The sequence below is a fragment of the Sarcophilus harrisii genome, chromosome 4 (genome assembly GCF_902635505.1).
Source record: "Sarcophilus harrisii chromosome 4, mSarHar1.11, whole genome shotgun sequence".
NCBI classification, from domain to species: Eukaryota; Metazoa; Chordata; class Mammalia; order Dasyuromorphia; family Dasyuridae; genus Sarcophilus; species Sarcophilus harrisii.
In genome coordinates, this window is record NC_045429.1 from 150,361,310 (window position 1) to 150,379,968 (window position 18,659).

Below are 18,659 nucleotides of genomic sequence, written 5' to 3' on the forward strand. Positions count from 1 at the left end.
ATATGAAATGACCAGCAGGATGAATACAGAGAGGCTTGGAGAGACTTACATGAACCGATGCTGAGTGAAATGAGGAGAACCAGGAGATCATTATATATTCCAACAATGATACTGGATGACGATGTATTCTGATGGAAGTGGATTTCTTCGACAAAGAGAAGATATAACTCAGCTTCAATTGATCAATGATGGACAGAAGCAGCTACACCCAAAGAAAGAACACTGGGAAATGAATGTAAACTGTTTGCATTTTTCTTTTTCTTCCTGGGTTATTTTTACCTTCTGAATCCAATTCTTCCTGTGCAACAAGAGAATTGTTTGGTTCTGCACACATATATTGTATCTAGGATATACTGTGACATATTTAACATGTATAAGACTGCTTGTCATCTGGGGGAGGGGGTGGAGAGACGGAGGGGAAAAGTCGGAACAGAAGTGAGTGCAAGGGATAATGTTGTAAAAAATTACCCAGCCATGGGTTCTGTCAATAAAAAATTATAATTATTTTAAAAAATGACTAGCTCTAATATATCTGGAGAATTTCATTTATTTCTTGAAATACTGTCAAAGATTTTTAAAAATGATTTTCAGGGAGTTCAATAATTCTTAAATTATACTTCCTCGACTTTTAAAAAGATCAGTTATTTTTATATCAAATGTTACATTTTCTTCCATATCTTCAACCTCTTGATTTTGATATACTATTTCTTGCTATTTCATGGAATCACTGATTTCAATTTGGTCTGTTCAGGAAATTCATTTCTTGGACAAGTCTTTTAAACTTTCTCAAACAACAGTTTTCTCACCTGTAAAATAGGAACATTAATCTGTGCAATAGTTGTCTAACAGGGTTATTGTAGAAAAGCATTTTGTAAATTTTAAAGCCTTATATAAACATGAGCTACTACTTCTCAGGAGTCTATAAATGGATTATCTGTAGTAGCATGGAAACTTTTCTTCTAGATCTACCTGATTCCTAGGTTGAGGACAGTAGAAATGACCTAAATTAAAAAAAGAAAGTGTGCTTCCAATAAAGGGGTTGACCTAGTGTTTCAAAGGATACTTTAGGTGAAAAGAGAATTTATTTTAAAATAATCTGTGATTCTTCTCCTCATTAGCATGAATGATCAGTGACAAAATTATTTCATACCATGCTATTTTCTGACTCTAAATGAATCCTTGAAGGGAATTCTTGTCTTCTTACAAGAACCATCAACTCAGGGGCCGGATAGGCCCTTCCTTAAAGCTTTTTTTTTTTTTTTTTAATCCCCCCAGCTAGAAGTAATCCCTCCCTTTTCAAATTTCTCAGGTTATTCTGTTTCAACTCTCCTATATATCTACTCAATTATTACTTGTATTAGAGTTATGAGTGTACTTATCTTACTTGTCTCTACCTCAAAGATGATAAATTTCTCAAGGGAAAGTCTGTGTTGTTCGGCACAGTGCCTTGCATGTAGTAGATATTTCATAACAATTTCTTGAAGGGATTGGCAGAGAAGGTATCAAATGTAAGTATAATTGGAAAGGAAGTGGGCCAGCCATAGACCCAGAGTGATGGATAACAGACCAGGTGCTCCAATGTGTTCTCCACTTCACTAGACAAATCTTTCTATAGTGTATTTATGCAAAGACAATGATAAAAACTGTACAGATCAGAAAATATCTAGGGGTTATAATTTGTACTAGTAGAAAGAGTATTTATTATACCAATACAGTCATGAGTCTGTCATCATACCTAAGATAAATTAAAATGAATATTAAAAAGTCACTGGGAATTGGATTATAAAGAAGACCTTTTTCTTCTTCCTATGCAAGGAAATTCCTTTTTCTTTTATTGAAAAATGACTCAGACTCAGAAAGTATGTATCTTTGAGGCACTAGAAACCAAATGAAAATGGAATCACCAGTGTAAGTAGGGTAGAAACACTATGCGGAAAACAAAATAAGGTCCACTGAATCTTTATTCATGTTGTTACATTTTGGATGTTAGGCAAATTACATGAGTCTAATGCCAATGAGGACCTGACTGAATGGATGTAATTATTACAAACACACTTCCTATTTGAGGCAAATGCTATTTTCAATGTCATTAATGCAATAGGCACCTCAAACAAGACTTTGCTTGGGATGTTTTCCTTTTAAGTTTACATACAGACTTCTCAGTAGATCGTTACAACCAGCTTTAAGATATAAAGCATTATCCATTGTCTTAGAATATGCTGTTTCTTCTAATGCTTTCGTGCAACAAGAAACAAAAATGGACTGATGGATTGTGCATTCTTCCCAGGTTAAATGAAATAAAAATTATATAAATTTACACTTTTTTTTCAAGAGTTAAGAAATATTATTTGTGATATTGGTTCTGAATAAAGAAGCCTTCAATACACAATGAATGAAGTGAATTCCAAAATGAAGGTGATGCTTCCATTCTGCTTACATAAAAATACATTTGTCAGTTTGGAGATAGAGACTTCTGTCTTCTTTCTTAGAACTTCCTCAGCTGTGCTGCCAACAACTGTTGGAGGGTGTAAGAGGGAAGAGGGATGTTCACTGGAGAAACAACCTAATTTCTTCATGCTGGACTTCAATCTCATTCCGATTTAGGTCTCTCTTTACATTCTTCCATACCTAGAAATACAGGCAAAAAAGGTTTTTGGGGTTTTTTTTGAGTATTCAGATAAAATAAGTGTTTGGGAATAAGCATTGGAAGGCAATTTGCTATGATGCATAGGACACTGGCTTAAGATCCAGAGAGCTTGAATTCAGCCATGGTTTTTGCCATATTTACTACCTGTATGACCCTGGACAAGTCATATCTAATGCAGAACCTTAGTCTCTGCATTTGCCAAAGGAGGATAATAATACCTGTCCTCTTTATCTTACAAGGTTTCTGTGAAGATCCTATTAAAAGATGTACATTGTAAGTCAGACAGTATTGTCTCAGTGTGAATTATTGTTATCTCTTTAATTCCTTTTCTTCATTTTTCTCTATGCAAGGAAGGAAAAAAAAGCCATCTGCCATGCTGATGTCAGTGTTCTCCCAAAATTAACTCAGTGACCTCCCTCCCCACCCTTTTCTTGAATCAGGCAGGGCTCTGCATCTCATGGCACACCCTGACTCCTACTGCTTCAGGAAGGGGGAACCTCAAGCTGACGCTTGAACAATGAGGTGTTTGCAGAAACACAAAGCAGATTGCCTTGTAGCAATGGGAGAAATATCTCATGAGTTTCAGAAGAAGCATCTCCTTGGCTATATTTTATTGTCCCTACTCAGGGAAAGTCTTTGGACTTAAAAAAATTCCAAATATTGCTTTCTTTTTTTCTTCAGAAAAGCCATGGCCTCCCTAAATTGCTTCTTTCTCTATTCTTTTAAACTAATGCTCCTTTTCTAACACAATACAGGTAGAATTAAGAGTTTTCCTTTGGGGGAGACTTGTCTGGGCCTCAGCACCTGTTATCGGTGTTGAAAAGAGTTTGAATTGGGGAACAGGTTTAATTTTCCTGGCCACAAAAATGTTCAAATCATTCACATGCTTGTTCTTGAGCAATGAATTATTGTTACAATCTGATAAATGCTCCCTAATTGGCCTTTCCTTTTCTCCTGGTCTGGTGCCAAACATCTCAAGGACTGTTTAAAAAAAACAACAAAACAACCAAAAAAACAAAAATAAAAACAAAACCCCAGAAAACTTTCTTCTGGAGATTTCTGAGATAGCTGTGTAGGGAAGTTTCTAACAGATCACAGATTTAGAATTGGAAAGAAATTTGGAGGAAATCTAGTCTAACTCCCTGAAAACTGAGATTCCTTAGGTGTGAAGTGACAGGCTCTAAGTCTCATAAGTACAAATGGCACATCTAACAATGAACTCCAAATTCCACACTCCACGTTCAGTGAGGATTTGAACCCAGATTTTCTAATTCACAATGTAACATTTTTTCTCTTGCCAGCAGTGCCTGGGTGGGTGGATAGTGACAGTGGAGGTGGCAAGAAAGGCGATATTAAGTAATACAAATGATGGCCAAAAGGCAAAGCTGGGGATGTTGAGTAACTAAATTCTTCTTGGAGATGGGACAAAAATCACAAAACACATCAAGAATGTCTTATCACTGCCATTTCCCCCCTGTAGTGGTAGGTATATCAGCACTGGAATGGGTGTGAAAGGAAGGAAATTCTTGTAAGTTCATTGGTTTTTTTGATACTGCTAAGGCCTTGCTGATAGCTAACTCTTAACACCTTTGCCAGAGGGCTTATTTGAAAGCATATCAAGTAGAACATCCAGATAGAAGAGTGAGGATCTTCATATAAAATCCCATTTTGAAGCGAAAAATTCTCTAGATGTTGCCAGAACTTTAAATATAGTAATGGGTGTGCTCAGTTCATGAAGTAGCCATAGGCAGAAATTGGAAAAAAACACAGAGATTTAACTCCAGATCAGCACCCTTGACTCAGGGGATTGCTCCCAAGCCAGCCTTGCATTCCATTCTTCCTTTGGGACCCTTTCCAGGAGCTAACTAAAGCAGTATGTTTTCTTTCTTTCTTTCTTTCTTTCTTTCTTTCTTTCTTTCTTTCTCTCTTTCTTTCTCTCTTTCTCTCTTTCTCTCTTTCTCTCTTTCTCTCTTTCTTTCTCTCTTTCTTTCTTTCTTTCTTTCTTTCTTTCTCTCTCTCTCTCTTTCTTTCTTTCTTTCTTTCTCTCTTTCTTTCTTTCTTTCTTTCTTTCTTTCTTTCTTTCTTTCTTTCTTTCTTTCTTTCTTTCTTTCTTTCTTTCTTTCTTTCCTCCAAAGTATTCAATTGCAGATGGAGTTATTTGGCACTAATGTTGGAATCTTCAAAACTGGGGGAGGAGGGCAGAGGTGTTTCATTGACCCAAAGAAAGAGCAAACTCTTCCCCACCTATTATGGTTTGGCAGCTTAGGATGGAAGGGAGAAAAAAACAAAACAAAAACGGGTAGCTATAAATCTTTTTTTTTTTTTTTTAATTTGAGGAACAGTGATGGTTCCATGGGCAGAAAATATTCTGTCATAAAACTTTGGAGTAGAGCCCTCTATCATCTTATGTATGAAGGGTAAGAGAAGAAGGCAGGAAGCATGTCCTTCACACCTTTACTCTCTGCAAAGACTTTTACTTGGTTGCCACATTTCTATATTTTTTGGGAGATATAAATCTGTTGGGGGCATAGCTGGGAGTATGAAACTAGAGGGAGTATGGTTCTGCTGTGACATGCCTGATTCTACATGCCTGATGCCCGTGGGGCCTTCTTCCTTGTTTCACCAGACCCAGGTTTTTGGAACACTGATTTTTCTGTACAGAGAAAGTCTTACCTTACATGAATCTAACCACCTTGGAGAGTCTCTATAGGTGGAAGGGAGGGTTTATTCAACTTCAAATATAGAAGAACTTAGGTTAAAGCACGCATACATATGCATATCCACAGCCATACATGCATAAACACAAACACAAAACTCAACAAAGTCATCTCAGGTTGGATTTTTAATCAAAATTTTAAAATGCTATTTTTAGGATTCACTTATTAAGTACATCTTGTTCATGTTTCATGTTGGATTGGTCTATTTTTCTGGTTTAATTCTGTCCCAAGTGTTCAGGAAAAATCAAACCAAAAACAGGAATCCTACTGAGATGTTGCTGGTGTAATAGAAAAAGTAATGGAGTAGGAGTTGAGTCATTTGGATCTGAAACTTATTCCCTCTTTTAGAAATAACCTGGTGTTAGACTAGAGGCAGTGTGGTAAAGAGGGCTAGATCTGGTGTCAGAGGAGCTGGGTTCCAATCCTAGCTCTGGTTGTGACCTTAGACAACCTTGAGATATCCTTTAAGGAGACTTCACTATCTTACCAGAAATACAAGGGGTACCAAAACAAGGTTGCTTGGGTGCTGTCACTGAAAAGTTGGCTTGGGTGGCAGTCATTCTGACAACATTTAAGTGTGATAGTGGCTATCATGGGGCAATCCCACATTTCACCAAAAACTGTTGTTTAACCTGGGGCTTGAGGTTCTTTTTGTTTCTAATTATAATGTGCATCCCAACTTGACAAAGCATATACTCTTAAGACAAGCTGCCCAGACTGTCCAAAGAATGGGGAGAATGAGGGAAAAATTGGAAGATGCCAATCTTGGAATCAGTTGTATTCCTTTAAGTAAAATGAAAGGATAGAAATGGATTATCTCCAAAGGTTCCTTCTAACTCTAAATTTCTAATCCTAAAATAAATTCCGTGACTTCTTCTAAGATTATATAACTTTGCAATTTGACCTTGAAGCAGAGTAAGGCTGTACTGATGAATAATTAACAACTGACTCTCCAAAGAAAACAAAAAAACAAACCAGTATGCATGATACACTTTTAAGTTTAATCTGTATTATTAACATTTTTTCCATCACTTTTTAAAATCCAATCATCATTATCATCAACAATAACAAAATGAACCCTTACTTGTAACATTTGCTGATTTCTGACATTATTCAAACTGAAAATTTAACAACTGGTTCCCCAGTTTGAATTGGATCATACCCTTGACTGTAGTTAAATGGCTAACAGCAGCAAGTAAAAGAGTAGCAAAGGGTTCATAGGTAGCTTCTGAATAATAGAAAGTTGATTTGATTGCCTCAAATCTAAATACTGCCTTTTTCCTAAGAACCTCTAAACACATGTACTTTCCATTCCATTCTCAAAATATCCTGTGAAGTAAATGAGGGATTATTAGTTACATTTTAAAGAAGGAACAACTATCAAATCACTTACCTTAGGCCACACAATTAGTATCAGTGTAGTATAGCAAAAAAAAATGTTAGCTTTGGTCAGAGGAGGTTTATACCTCACTTTTCTTAATGACTATGCTCAAGGTGATAACCTTGAGCAAGTAATTTAATCATTCTAGGCTTCTGGTCTTTCACTGGTAAAAAGAAGGGGTTAGATTAGATGATCTTGTAAATCCTTTCACACTCTGAATCTATTATCCTAATTTAGATTTTTTTTTAAGTTCTGGTCCTATGACCAGGTTCTACATTATAGACCAGTTAGCTCAAGTGTTTGGTGTGTAATAGACTGTTTAGTAGCAAGACTAAACAGATCTAAGGAAAGAGAAACTTGTAAAGATCCCTGTGCTGTATAATCCTGGCTTCCACCTTTATGCATACAACTCTAGGATGCAGAGTCTACTGGCAGTATCCTACCACTAAGGCATGATTTACCTTAGGTATCCCTGACTTCTTCCTGGATGAAGCCCAGAGATCTTCAGAGTTTAGTATTTTGGTTAAAACTAACAACAGAAACCACCCACCACCAAGTAAGCCCAAATCAGGTTTGAAAATAAATCTTGCTGTCGGATGTGCATTCGATGTGGACTGAAACTGGCGAGGATCTGTGCTGCTGCTTTTTCCATCTTCCAATTTTTACATCATTCTATAGAGCCTTGGGATAAACTGGGCAGTTTGGCTAAGAGTATATGCCTTGCCAAGTCGGGAAGCATGCTATAAATAGAAACAAAAGGCACATCAAACCTCAGATTACTGACAGCCTTTGGTGAATATAGGACTGCCACTTGATGGTCCTCATCAAATTTAAACGCTAGATAGGTATGACTGCCACTAAAGCCAATATTTCAGCAAAAGCCCCCAAGGAACTTTGTGGTTTTGTGTCTCATGCTTCTAGTAGGACAAGGAAGCCTCATTCAAGGTTCTCTCACCTAAATAAATGGTTCTATAAAGACTACATTTCTGAAGGTTCAGGTCTTAAGTGGAATGGATTTGTTGGAGTAAATAACCATTTTATTTAGGGTTAACCTTATGCCATTAAAAAATAAGAATTCAAAGGATCATATCAAACAGCCTTTCCCTTGAATACTTCATTTTCTGCTAATAACGTCCCTATCTATAGGCTGAAGCTTCTTTTCCTGATAGTTTTTTAATGGCTAATACCTGGTAACATCAATTGAATAGTAAACCTTTCAGACAACTGCCAGCAGCTCTTAAATTAGAGTTGGTAGCTATGAAAATGAAACACTATTCATAGGCAATTGCATGGACCTTAGAAGACATTTAATTCACTTGCGGATTTGTTTTATTTTATTTGTTAATGATGAAGGAAGAAATAATCTGCAGTGAAATTCTACTTTGGCTACATTATTCTTTCAGAAATCAAGTTCTGTTGATTAATGCTTCCCTGAACAATACTTACTCCTTTGAGTATCCCAGATGTAGTTGTTCAGAACTTCTCCCAACAGGTACAAAAGGTTCATTAAGACAGTTGCGATCCCAAAGAAGGTTATTTTGGCTCCTGGGCCAATGTGTTCCAAGAGAGGGTACACCCAAATCCCTGTTACATGATGCACCCAACACACCCTGAAATGGAATCAGAAAGAAGAAAAATCCAGGAGTTGCTATCATGGTAGTTTCTTTTTCTTTTCAATTTTCCTTTTTCTTCTGTTTTAGGTCTTATTTTAAAAAATTTATTATTTATGTTTTTAACATTGTTTTCTTTTTAAATTTTGTGTCTCAAATTCTCTCCTTCCCTCTCACCCTTCCCCCATCCACTAAGAAGCCACGCAAAGGATATCTATTATACATGTGAAATCATGCAAAACATTTTCATGGCAGTTTCAAAGCTGATTTTGTCCCCACTGGGTACCGCTTAACCCCATTCTCTTCCCAGGCTACAAGTCTCAAGCTAAATTGGCCTCTGCTACCCAGGAGTGACTCCAAACACTGTTGGATTTAATGGAATTATTATATTTTTGTTATTATAGAGGCTACTTAATCTGATCTTTACACATTAAAACAACACAGGCACCAGCCAAGTACATTCTATTCATCTATGGTTGAGATAAAACCCTTGGCTTCTGTGACAGTTCTCCTGAAGAGAGGCTTTTTAAATTTATACCAGTTCATGATTCTGAAGAAGCTAAATTAGCAAATTTTTTTTTGGTTGGGGGTATGAATAGGGACAATGACTGAAACCATGACTCTATTGGCATAGGGATCGCCTAGTGAGAAAATTACCTGTACCTTACACAAGGCAACTTTTCTATCACTTCGATTTGTACCATGAGAAAGAAAAAGACTTGAGAAGTGTCACCAAAGAAATCTGTGACAGAACTAGGACTTGATCCCCAGGTCTTCCTGACTGAAAAGGTTGGTTTCTAGTTCCTCTCTTAGCTAACAAATGTAGAACTAACTGACCCCAGTCATCCTCCTGAGGTTGCAAGAATGCCAGTGGCGAAGGACATATGTTCAGATTTCAATCCTGTCATGTTCCATCTGTATGTCTTTGAGCCAATTACTTAATTTCTCTGAACCTCATTGACCTCACTTACAAAATAAAAGATGAGTTTTAAGATCCCTTATAATTCTGAATCTAAGATCTTATGAATACTGGTTTTGCTTTGTGAGGGTTTGTTTCAGTCTATGTAATTGTTTTATCTCAATCCACTTGTTTCCACACTACCCATTTGAGATTATAATTTTTAACATGAAGGGATTTAGTCCTAAAAGGGACCTCAGAGATTCAACACATTAATCTTATAAATGAGGTCATGGCAGAGACTCTCTCACTCTTCAAATTTTCTTAGGGATTTTCCTTAGTTCCAGCCATGCTCTATCTTGCGTTATATTTATTTGTTTATCTATTATGTCCTTGGGTGTATACTTATAGATACATATGTAAAGATACATATATACATATATGTACATATACATATATGTGTGCACATATACACTTAAATGTTCTTGAATTAAATGGTACAAAGTCACACAAGCTAATAAATGGCAGGACAAAGATTTGAATTGAGGTTTTCTGACTCAAGATCAGTATTCTTTTTGCTAAATCATGTCATGTCTTTAAGCTATGTTGGTTGAGCAGATTCATAATAGCAATAAGTTTTACTGTTTTCTAATGTTTAATCAGTTTGAAATTATTGATAAGAAGTTTTAGATTGTTGTTTTAATATCTGATAGTAATTATTTCCAAATTAGGTTTGCTCTATTTGTTTATGGTATTTCATTTTCTCTTTTTGCCTTTGTAAGTCATCCTTCTTACCCCTGCCTTGTGGATACCCCAGCTTTGTTCAAGTACCACTTCCTATAATAAATCTTTTCTGAAGTGTTCCTTGGCATCTATTCATCTATGTATATTGCACAGAAGAATGAAAACTACTTTAAGGCAGAAGTCATTTTATCTTTATATCCCTAGTATTTAGCACAATGCCTTTCTTATAGTTGATGGCAAATAAGTAATTAAGTTAAAGTGTTAATTATTTATTAAACAGTGTCAAAGTACATTTACATTTTGAAAGATAAGGATTGTTCCTCTAGTTACTGATTCCAATATTATTTTGTCTACTGGTAAAATCCACATCAGCCAAGGAAAAATATTGTTTAATCAAATCCTCTATGGTATATTGCCTTCTCAGAAGAATAAAAAACAAATAAACAAACAAAAATACATAGGATTACTAATTACCGAATACTTAGAAAACTATTCATTTGAATAAAATATGCAATTTTTTACCCTATCCAAGTTTGCTAATCCCCTGAAATGGATCTGAGGACTTGAGATGAATAACTCTGGCTCTAGGGTCTACTAAATTACTATACATGGAGCTACCTTTCTAAAGAACCTTAAGGTTCTTTCCAGATCTAAGCCAGGATCCCATGATCTTAATCTATCTGGATGAGTTGGCACAATCTATCCTGTATGTGTGCCAGAGGGCACTGTGGTACAAAATTAATGTATTTTGGAGTGGGCACCGTTTTGCATTAAAAGAGTGCCATATCTTTGAAGGCCTGCTTGGCCTTTGTTTTACTGATACCTATGGAACATAATCTGTAATTACAAATAAAAGATATAGAGAAATACTGAAGGCACACCAGAGGATCCCTCCTTCCCCCCCTTAAAAGCTGAAGAAATCCTGCTAGGGCAGCTTGATCTCATTTGCTATAGCATGCAAACACAGCAGAAGATCTGGACAAATGGGAGGTGGGCACTAGAGGAGGCCTGAAAGGCTAAGCTATCCCTTGAATGCTTTTGACCATAGCTTTATCTTAGATTACACAAGCAAGCCATTAGTATTCACAAATGCCATAACCTGATTCCACAGTATTGCAGCAGAGCTTTATCTATGTAACTTTATAGCTAACCTAATGCAATAAGCTGGGCAGTTGTCAAGTAGCTTGTTAATTTCCTGATGGATAATACAAAGATTTAGGGTTTTTTCACATTTAAGCTGTTTTTTTACTAATTAGCTTACATACATTAAAGTCTCACTGACTATAGTAATTCCGGAGTTTGTCAGTCTGGGCGTAATAAAACCCATAACTGCTAATTAGTTTTCACATTGATAATTACTCTTCCTCCTCTATTTCCCCTATTTAGTGGTCCTCTCTTTTATAACTTTCAGAAATGATGATTTGCTCAGAAGTTAGGTGAGGTAGCTTCTAGCAAAATATTGGATCAGCTGATAAAGTCAAGTGGGTGCTATATCAGCACCCACTTTTTGTGAGTTGGAAAGCTTTCATCTCTTTGCTGGTATTGATTGATAATCACAATAGTTAATGCTCGCCTATCTCTCAGGACCGACTGACATATTGAACTTTATGGTTTGCAAAATGCTTTACAAATATTATTTCATTTTATCCTTACAACCCTGGGAGGTAGCTGCTATTATTTTACTGATGAGAAAACTTATACAGAAGTCCAGGAACCTATTTAGGGTCATGTAGTTGGTATCTTGAGGACAGTTATGAACTAAAACCTTTCTGATTTTAGTCCCAGTCCTTTATCTATTTCACCACCCAGCTTGCCAAATTTTTAGAACTTCACCACAGAAATGAACGCTATCAACAATTTAATCTTTGCTATTGGATGGTTAATCTATCTCAACTACAGAAATTCAAAAGCTTGGCCTTGCATTGAAATTTCAATAATATATCTTTTTTTTTTTTTTTGCTGAAAGAGAACACATTTATCATTGAAGGTTGTCCTTTTAGCATTTGGATTGTTCAATAAATTAACTTGGGGGGACTTCAATGATCTGAATAAGGATTATGGACTATTTCGATTATATTATTATTATTGCTATTATGGTGTGAATTTTGAAGTCTTGACTGGGCTTTTGATACCATCCTTTATACTCTCTAGCTTTCTTTCTTGCCCAACCCCAGAGAGACTGTCCTGAGAAAAATCTTCACTTACTATTTCAATAAGTCTTTAATAAACCTTTACTATATACATAGTACTGAGAAACTGGGGAACACAATTCAAAAACAAAAACAAAATCATGTCTGTTGTAATATAAGAGTCATTAAGGACTAATGACTAAAAGGAAGGGCACAGGAGCCCAGCATAGATAAAATCCTACCTCTGCCAATGACATTGGACAAAGTAAGTTAATTCTCTGAGCACTGGTTTTCCTATATGATGAAAAAAAATTTGTAATATCTCCCTAACATGAATGTTGTGAGGGTCAAATCAAATAATGTATCTTATAGCCAAAAAATACAATGTAAATATTTTTATATTACTAGTAATGCATGTTGCATTAACCTTGTAAAAGCATTAAATTAGCTGGTGAGAAAATTATATCTTCTAAAATCAAATATTAACAACTTCTAGATTATACTTATTTATGAATAATATGACTCCTTTTTGAGGGAGAGATTCAGATTTGTGATTTAATTTTTTCAGGGGTCACACAGCCAATATGCATCAGGTGGCATGTTTGGAACCCAAGTATTCTTTTTAAAAATTAATTATATTTCATTTTTCCAAATACATGCAAACAAAGTTTTCAACATTTACCTTTGCAAAACCTTATGTTCCAAATTTTTCTCCCTCTCTTCCCTCCCCAAGACATCAAAAAATTTGATATAGGTTAAATGTGTAATTTTTCTAAACATTTCCATATTTGTCATGTTGTGCAAGAAAAATCAGATCAAAAGGGAGAAAAACATGAGAAAAGAAAAAAAACCACAACCAAACAAATAATAATAAAAAGTGAAAATACTATGCTTTGATCCATATTCAGCCTCCATGATTCTCTTTCTGGATGCTTTTTTTTGGCATTTTTCATCACAAGAATCCGTCTTCTTTACTGTCCAGATTTCTAACCATTAAATCAAGCACTACTATATTAGGCTGCCTCTTCACAGCATCATCAGCACATAAAATTGAGAGTGCTTATCCATTAGAAAATCCTGTTTTCTCTCCATGAAATGTAAAGGAGGGGATTTTTCTCTCTGTCATGCTCAGCCAGATCTTGGCTTTCTCTCCTACTTTCAGCCTAGAATTTCTTTGCTTATTGGAATTTATAGGTATCTGTTCAAATAGTAATAAAGAGTAAATATGGTGTTTTCCTTTTTCTGGATCTAGATATTACTAATCTGAGCTCCAAATGCTTACCTCTGGTGAAGTTTTAAGATGAAGTCTGAGAAACTAAAACAATTCAATGACTTATCAGGAAAACTTCCCAAGTGAAAACATTCACAAAAACAGAAAGCCAGAAGGGTTCTTAGAAGTCATATCGTTTTATAAAAAAGAAACCAAGATCCAGAGAGGGTAAGAGTTTTCTCCAAAGTCATCTTTTTGGTAAGTAGCAGAGCTGAAATTTAAACTCAGGTCCTTTGATTGCAAATATAATGCGTTTTCCTTTGTACCACAAGGAATCTATTATTTAAGAATTAGCACATAGTTCTGCTTTGTAGCCACTATCTCAGATGGATGGATGTTGGATAGAGCATAGGCACTAGTCAGAAGACATGAATTCAAATATGAACCCTGATACTTATTAGCTGTGTGATCCTAAGCAAATCTGTTAATTCCTGTATGTCTTGGTTTCTTCATCTGCGAAACTTAGATAATAATAGCATCTATACAACTGGTGTGTTGTGAAGATCAAGTAAGATTTAAAAAGCACTTTCCAAACCGCTATATAATTGTTGGCTATTATTATTATGGTTTTTTTTGTTGTTATGGGGCAGTGTCTAAAGACCCCTTGAACATTTCCAATAAAATGGAAGTTTCTAAGAACAAGGATAATTTTTGTTTTGTTTTTTTCCCCTATATCCTATTACCTTGCATAGTGCCTGATGATATGTTTGCTGAATTGAGCTGCATGGAAGCTGGCTCATTTTCTATTCCTTTCACCCTAAATCTCTCATTCTTTTCTAGTTTGAGGAATCTACTTTGATAGTTGCCTCAACTGTACCCTGTGACTAGACATGAAATCTTGTCTAGTTGTGGAAACTAAAATCTGCCTCAGGATCCCTGATCGTGGATGGTAGAGCCAGAGGATTCATTGTCCCAGCCCATAGGCAAATACCAGCAATATCACAATCTGATGTTAGGCAGTACTGAGCTAGGGAAGTAGGGGGCTCATCCATAGATAGACTGGCTACAGAAAGCAAATTTTTCTTGCAATGCATATTTTTTATATATCAATCCTGAAGAAAACATTTAAATAAAAACAACTATTTCAATTTACTGAAACCTTATTAGCTTTTCCATATAAAACAGTCCAAAAAACTTAGAAATTCCCTTCTCCCATCACTCCTACCTGACCCTCAACCCCTGGAAATCTGCCTTCCTAACATAAAATTAAAATGTTTTCAAGGTTATAATTCTTTCCACCTATCCTTTGGGAGAAAGACAAACTTCATGAATTCCCAGAATGAATTCCATGAACTGACTGATTGTTATAGAGATTGTCTAACCCAACTCTTTCATTTTACTCAGGAGGAAACTGAGGCCCAGAGAAATGAAATGACTTAAAATCACCAAGCTAATTTGGTGAAGAGCTAGTCTAGAATCCAAGTTTTCTGATTCCAGCTATTTTCAAAAGAAGCCAAAAGATACAGAATTATCAGAACAGAAATGGTAGTGGGGGCTCTACTCTGTGATCAGAATCATTATTCTGGAGGGCTTTAATGCTTATTGAGGAAAATGTTTTGTCCTGTTCCACTAAATAAGAGAGATCAGGTGTTGAAAAAAAGGCCACTCATTCTCTCATTCAGTCTCCTGTCAAGGTAGGATGTTCTCTTTCAATGCATTCCAATGTGAGTCTAAACTCGTTTTTCAGGGCTGGAGGTGGAGTTCCCAGTTTCGTAATTTACCTCATGGTGACTTTTAATTTTGATTCAATTTAATTTAACCAGCATTTGTCAAGTTGCAACAATGTTCAACTTAAGCTGGTACTGGGATAAGTATAATTACAGATACGGCCATCAGGAATCTTGGAATTCAGTTAGAGAGATGACAATTGCACAAACTAGAAGAGAATGAATCCATAGGAGAGGTACTATTTGATCAAAGTGCAGTGAGAGATCTGAGAGTGAAAGTTTATTACAGAATAAAAGGAAAACAATTAAAAATAGTCTTCATGAAGAGGTAGTACTCTGAGCTAGGTCTTGAAAGATATGCAAGATATCTCTATAGGCAGAGGCTGTATGTACTTGTGGGGGGGGAGGGAGGGAAGAGGGAGGAGATAATTAGTTGTATCTAAAATAACTCAACTTACATTTTCCTTTATAAAAATGAAAACTTCCTATTTTTCCTTTTGTTCATTGGTTCTTCTTCTTCTGCTTGCTGTATGGATGCCAAGAGGCAAGACTACTATATTAACAAGAGGCAATATATTGGAGTAAAAAAGTGTATTAGACTTAGAAAAACTAGATTTAAGTCTCAGCTTTACCATTGACAAGTCTTAGATCCTTGGATAAGTTATTTAATCTCTCCCAAGACTCAGTTTTTAAATCTGCAAAATGAATATAAATGATACTTCCATCTTTTGCAAATATTTGCTGTAATCTGCAAATGAAATCAATGTATGTGAAAAATCCTTTGTAATTATAGGATGCCATTTACATATAAGCTAATATTATTAAATATTATTTATACTTCAATCCTTCATTGAGTGGGTTGCCATTCAGTGGCACAAAATGATCATAGAATTTGAGCTGGAAGAGACCTCAAAGGCAATCTAGATCAAATCAACCATTTTATTGATGAGGAAACAGATTCAGAGAGTTGGTGACTAAACATTTATTATGTACCTACTATGTGCCCAGAATTATTTTGGGGGAGTGACTAGTAAAGAAATGAAGGAAAGCAAAAGACAATCTCTCTAGTCTTAAGGAACTCACAGTGGAATGTGGGAGACAACATGTAAACAATCATGGACAAACAAGATACTGACAGAGAAAGTATTAGAATTAAGAGGGAATTCGGAAAGGCTTCCTGTGGAATCAATCAGCATCTATTTCAGTAGTCCAAATTTGAGGTGATAAGGGCATACACCAGGTGGTAACAGGGTCAGAGGAGAAAAGGGAGTATATATGAGATGTTTTACAAAGGTAAAATTGACAGGCCCTATTAGCAGATTAGACATGGAGAAAATTGTTGTTTTGTCAGTCATTCTTAAAGAGGACCAGGACATCAGGGTGCAAGTGAATTAGATTTAAGAGAGGGAAGACTGTGTAAAGTTACCTGCTTCACTTTTTTCTTCCAGATCTGGTTCCAGTAGCCATATAGAGATCAGGATGACTAGAGATGGCCCTGGATGCAGTGGGAAACATTGCCCTTTTTAAGGCAAGGTTTTATCAGGTCTCAGTTTGATTATTAAGGCAACTGAAGTAAAGAATAACCTTTTTCACCTAGTTCCAAAAAGATCTAAATAAATAAATTGGGAAGGAGAAGACCCCCCCCCTAGGTTTCTGTCCAAAAAGAAATGATTATATTTACATTCATTCTGAATCAATTAGGACTGAAACAAAGATCAGTTGGGGCTTGGCCTGGACTAATTGCTGGGCAATCAATGAGAGCCAGAGTGGTTTGGGTTTTTAAGGTATGGTCCTTAAGAAAGAAATTTAACCAAGATATCTTGAGAGGATTCAGAAATTTTCCCTCCCTGCCCGCCCTCCCCCCAATTTTTTTAGAGCATTTACAGGTAAGGTTATGATATCTATGGGAATACATGGAAGAAGGAAAGAAAGAAGGAAAGAAGGAAGGAAGGAAGGAAGGAAGGAAGGAAGGAAGGAAGGAAGGAAGGAAGGAAGGAAGGAAGGAAAGACTAAGGAAGGAAAGGAAGGAGGGAGGGAGGAAGGGAAGGAAGGAAGGATGAAAAGATGAAAGGAAGGAAGAAAGGTAGGAAAGAAGAAAGGAAATATGGCAGAAAGGAAGGAAAATGACAGGAAGGAAGGAGGGAATGATGGGGGAAGAAAGGATGGAAGGAAGCATAGAAGGAAAGAAGGATGGAAAGAAGAAAGGAAGGATGAAAGGAAGGAAAAAAGGAAAGAAAGTAGGAAGGAGGGTGTTTCCTAACTAAACAGTTCCACTTGGATCCCCAATGAGGCAGCTTTACTCACAGAGATTGTTGTTTATCCTTTGTTCTGAAAGAGGGTCATTATTTATTTAGTAAGAGAGAGTAAGAAGATCAGAATAACACTTAGTTTGTGAGCCTCAGAGACTGGGAGAATGGTAGTGCCCTCAACAGTAACAGGCAAGTTAGAAAGAGGGAAAGGTTTGGAGGGTTAAGATAATGAGTCTAGCTTTAGACATGTTGAATTTAAGATGTCTACAGAACACATTTCAAGATGTTCAATAAATAATTGAATGCAATAGAGAGTTAGAGCAGGATAAGCATATCTGAGAATCATCAGTATAAAGATGGTAATTGAATCCATGGTAGCTAATGAGATCATCAAATAAAGTAGTATCTAGGGAGAAAAGAAAATGGTCCAGGACTGAATCCTAGGGGACACTCAGTTAAACAAAGATCCAACAAAAGGGGCTGAGGAGTGATCAGATAGGTAGGAACATCAGAAGAATAATATGAGAATCTGAAGAGAAAAAAGCATCAAGAAAGGAGGGAGGTTAAGTCACTTGTTTATAGTCACAAAGGAAGACAGAAAAAAAATTAAGTAAAGTCCCCCTAGGATCCTGGGAAGCCTCCCTATGTTTGATTTATGTGGGGATTTGGAAAGAGTACACACTATGGACAGATATAGAAGGGTTGCAATCTGCATTTTTGAACAAAATATTCTTATCACTGAGATCACAGATCCATTATAGTTTTAAAGAGTTTCTCTAGATAATAATGAAATATAATCAACCAGGAACACGCGCGTGCACACACACACACACACACAACTTTGAATCATCAAAAGAAATGCTCATTAGGACTCAGGACTTCTATTAGCCAAAAGCTGTGAGTTTAATCCTTTGGCCTGTGGGAAAGAACTTTATTATACTTTTTGAAAAACTTTGTCATTACATTGTTTGAATTTTGTTTTATGAGGCTAGAGTGTTTCAACCTAGAGTGTCACACTGACTTCAGTGACCTTCAGTGGAAACTAGAGATGGCTACAAGGAATGTTTTGGGTACATCCAGGTCTTGAGTCCACTCCAAACACTTTTGTTTTGAGTTCAATCACTCTGGTCTTATTTTGGATCCACTATACTTCCCTGCTGATATGCAAATCAAGCAACTTCACCTAGGAACTGCCCTTTTCTGGAAATCATCTAACTGCTATGTGATGGTCACCCGGATTGTCTTTAATCCCCTGTTCAAATTCTATATGATGGGAGCCTGAGCTGTGCCTCCCAAAATGACAATAAAATTCTTTCTATAAAACTTTTTAGGTTTGGGGTTTGTCCT

The 18,659-nt window shown here is 36.2% G+C and overlaps 1 protein-coding gene across 3 annotated transcripts in view; it reads right to left on the minus strand.

Moving 5' to 3' along the window:
* Nucleotides 1-1,943: 1,943 nt before the first annotated feature.
* The window catches only part of AIG1 (androgen induced 1), a 328,968-nt gene continuing 312,252 nt past the window's right edge, over nt 1,944-18,659 (minus strand). For 2 of the 3 annotated variants that reach the window (XM_031964185.1, XM_031964183.1), the window contains 2 exons: nt 8,192-8,355; nt 1,944-2,628 (listed from right to left, as the gene is read on the minus strand). In XM_031964185.1, the coding sequence (XP_031820045.1) occupies nt 2,591-2,628; nt 8,192-8,355 (202 nt within the window). In that variant the 3' untranslated portion in view covers nt 1,944-2,590. Of the gene's footprint in view, nt 2,629-6,426; nt 7,486-8,191; nt 8,356-18,659 lie in introns of those variants that run through there. The other variant, XM_031964184.1, reaches the window with a different exon arrangement.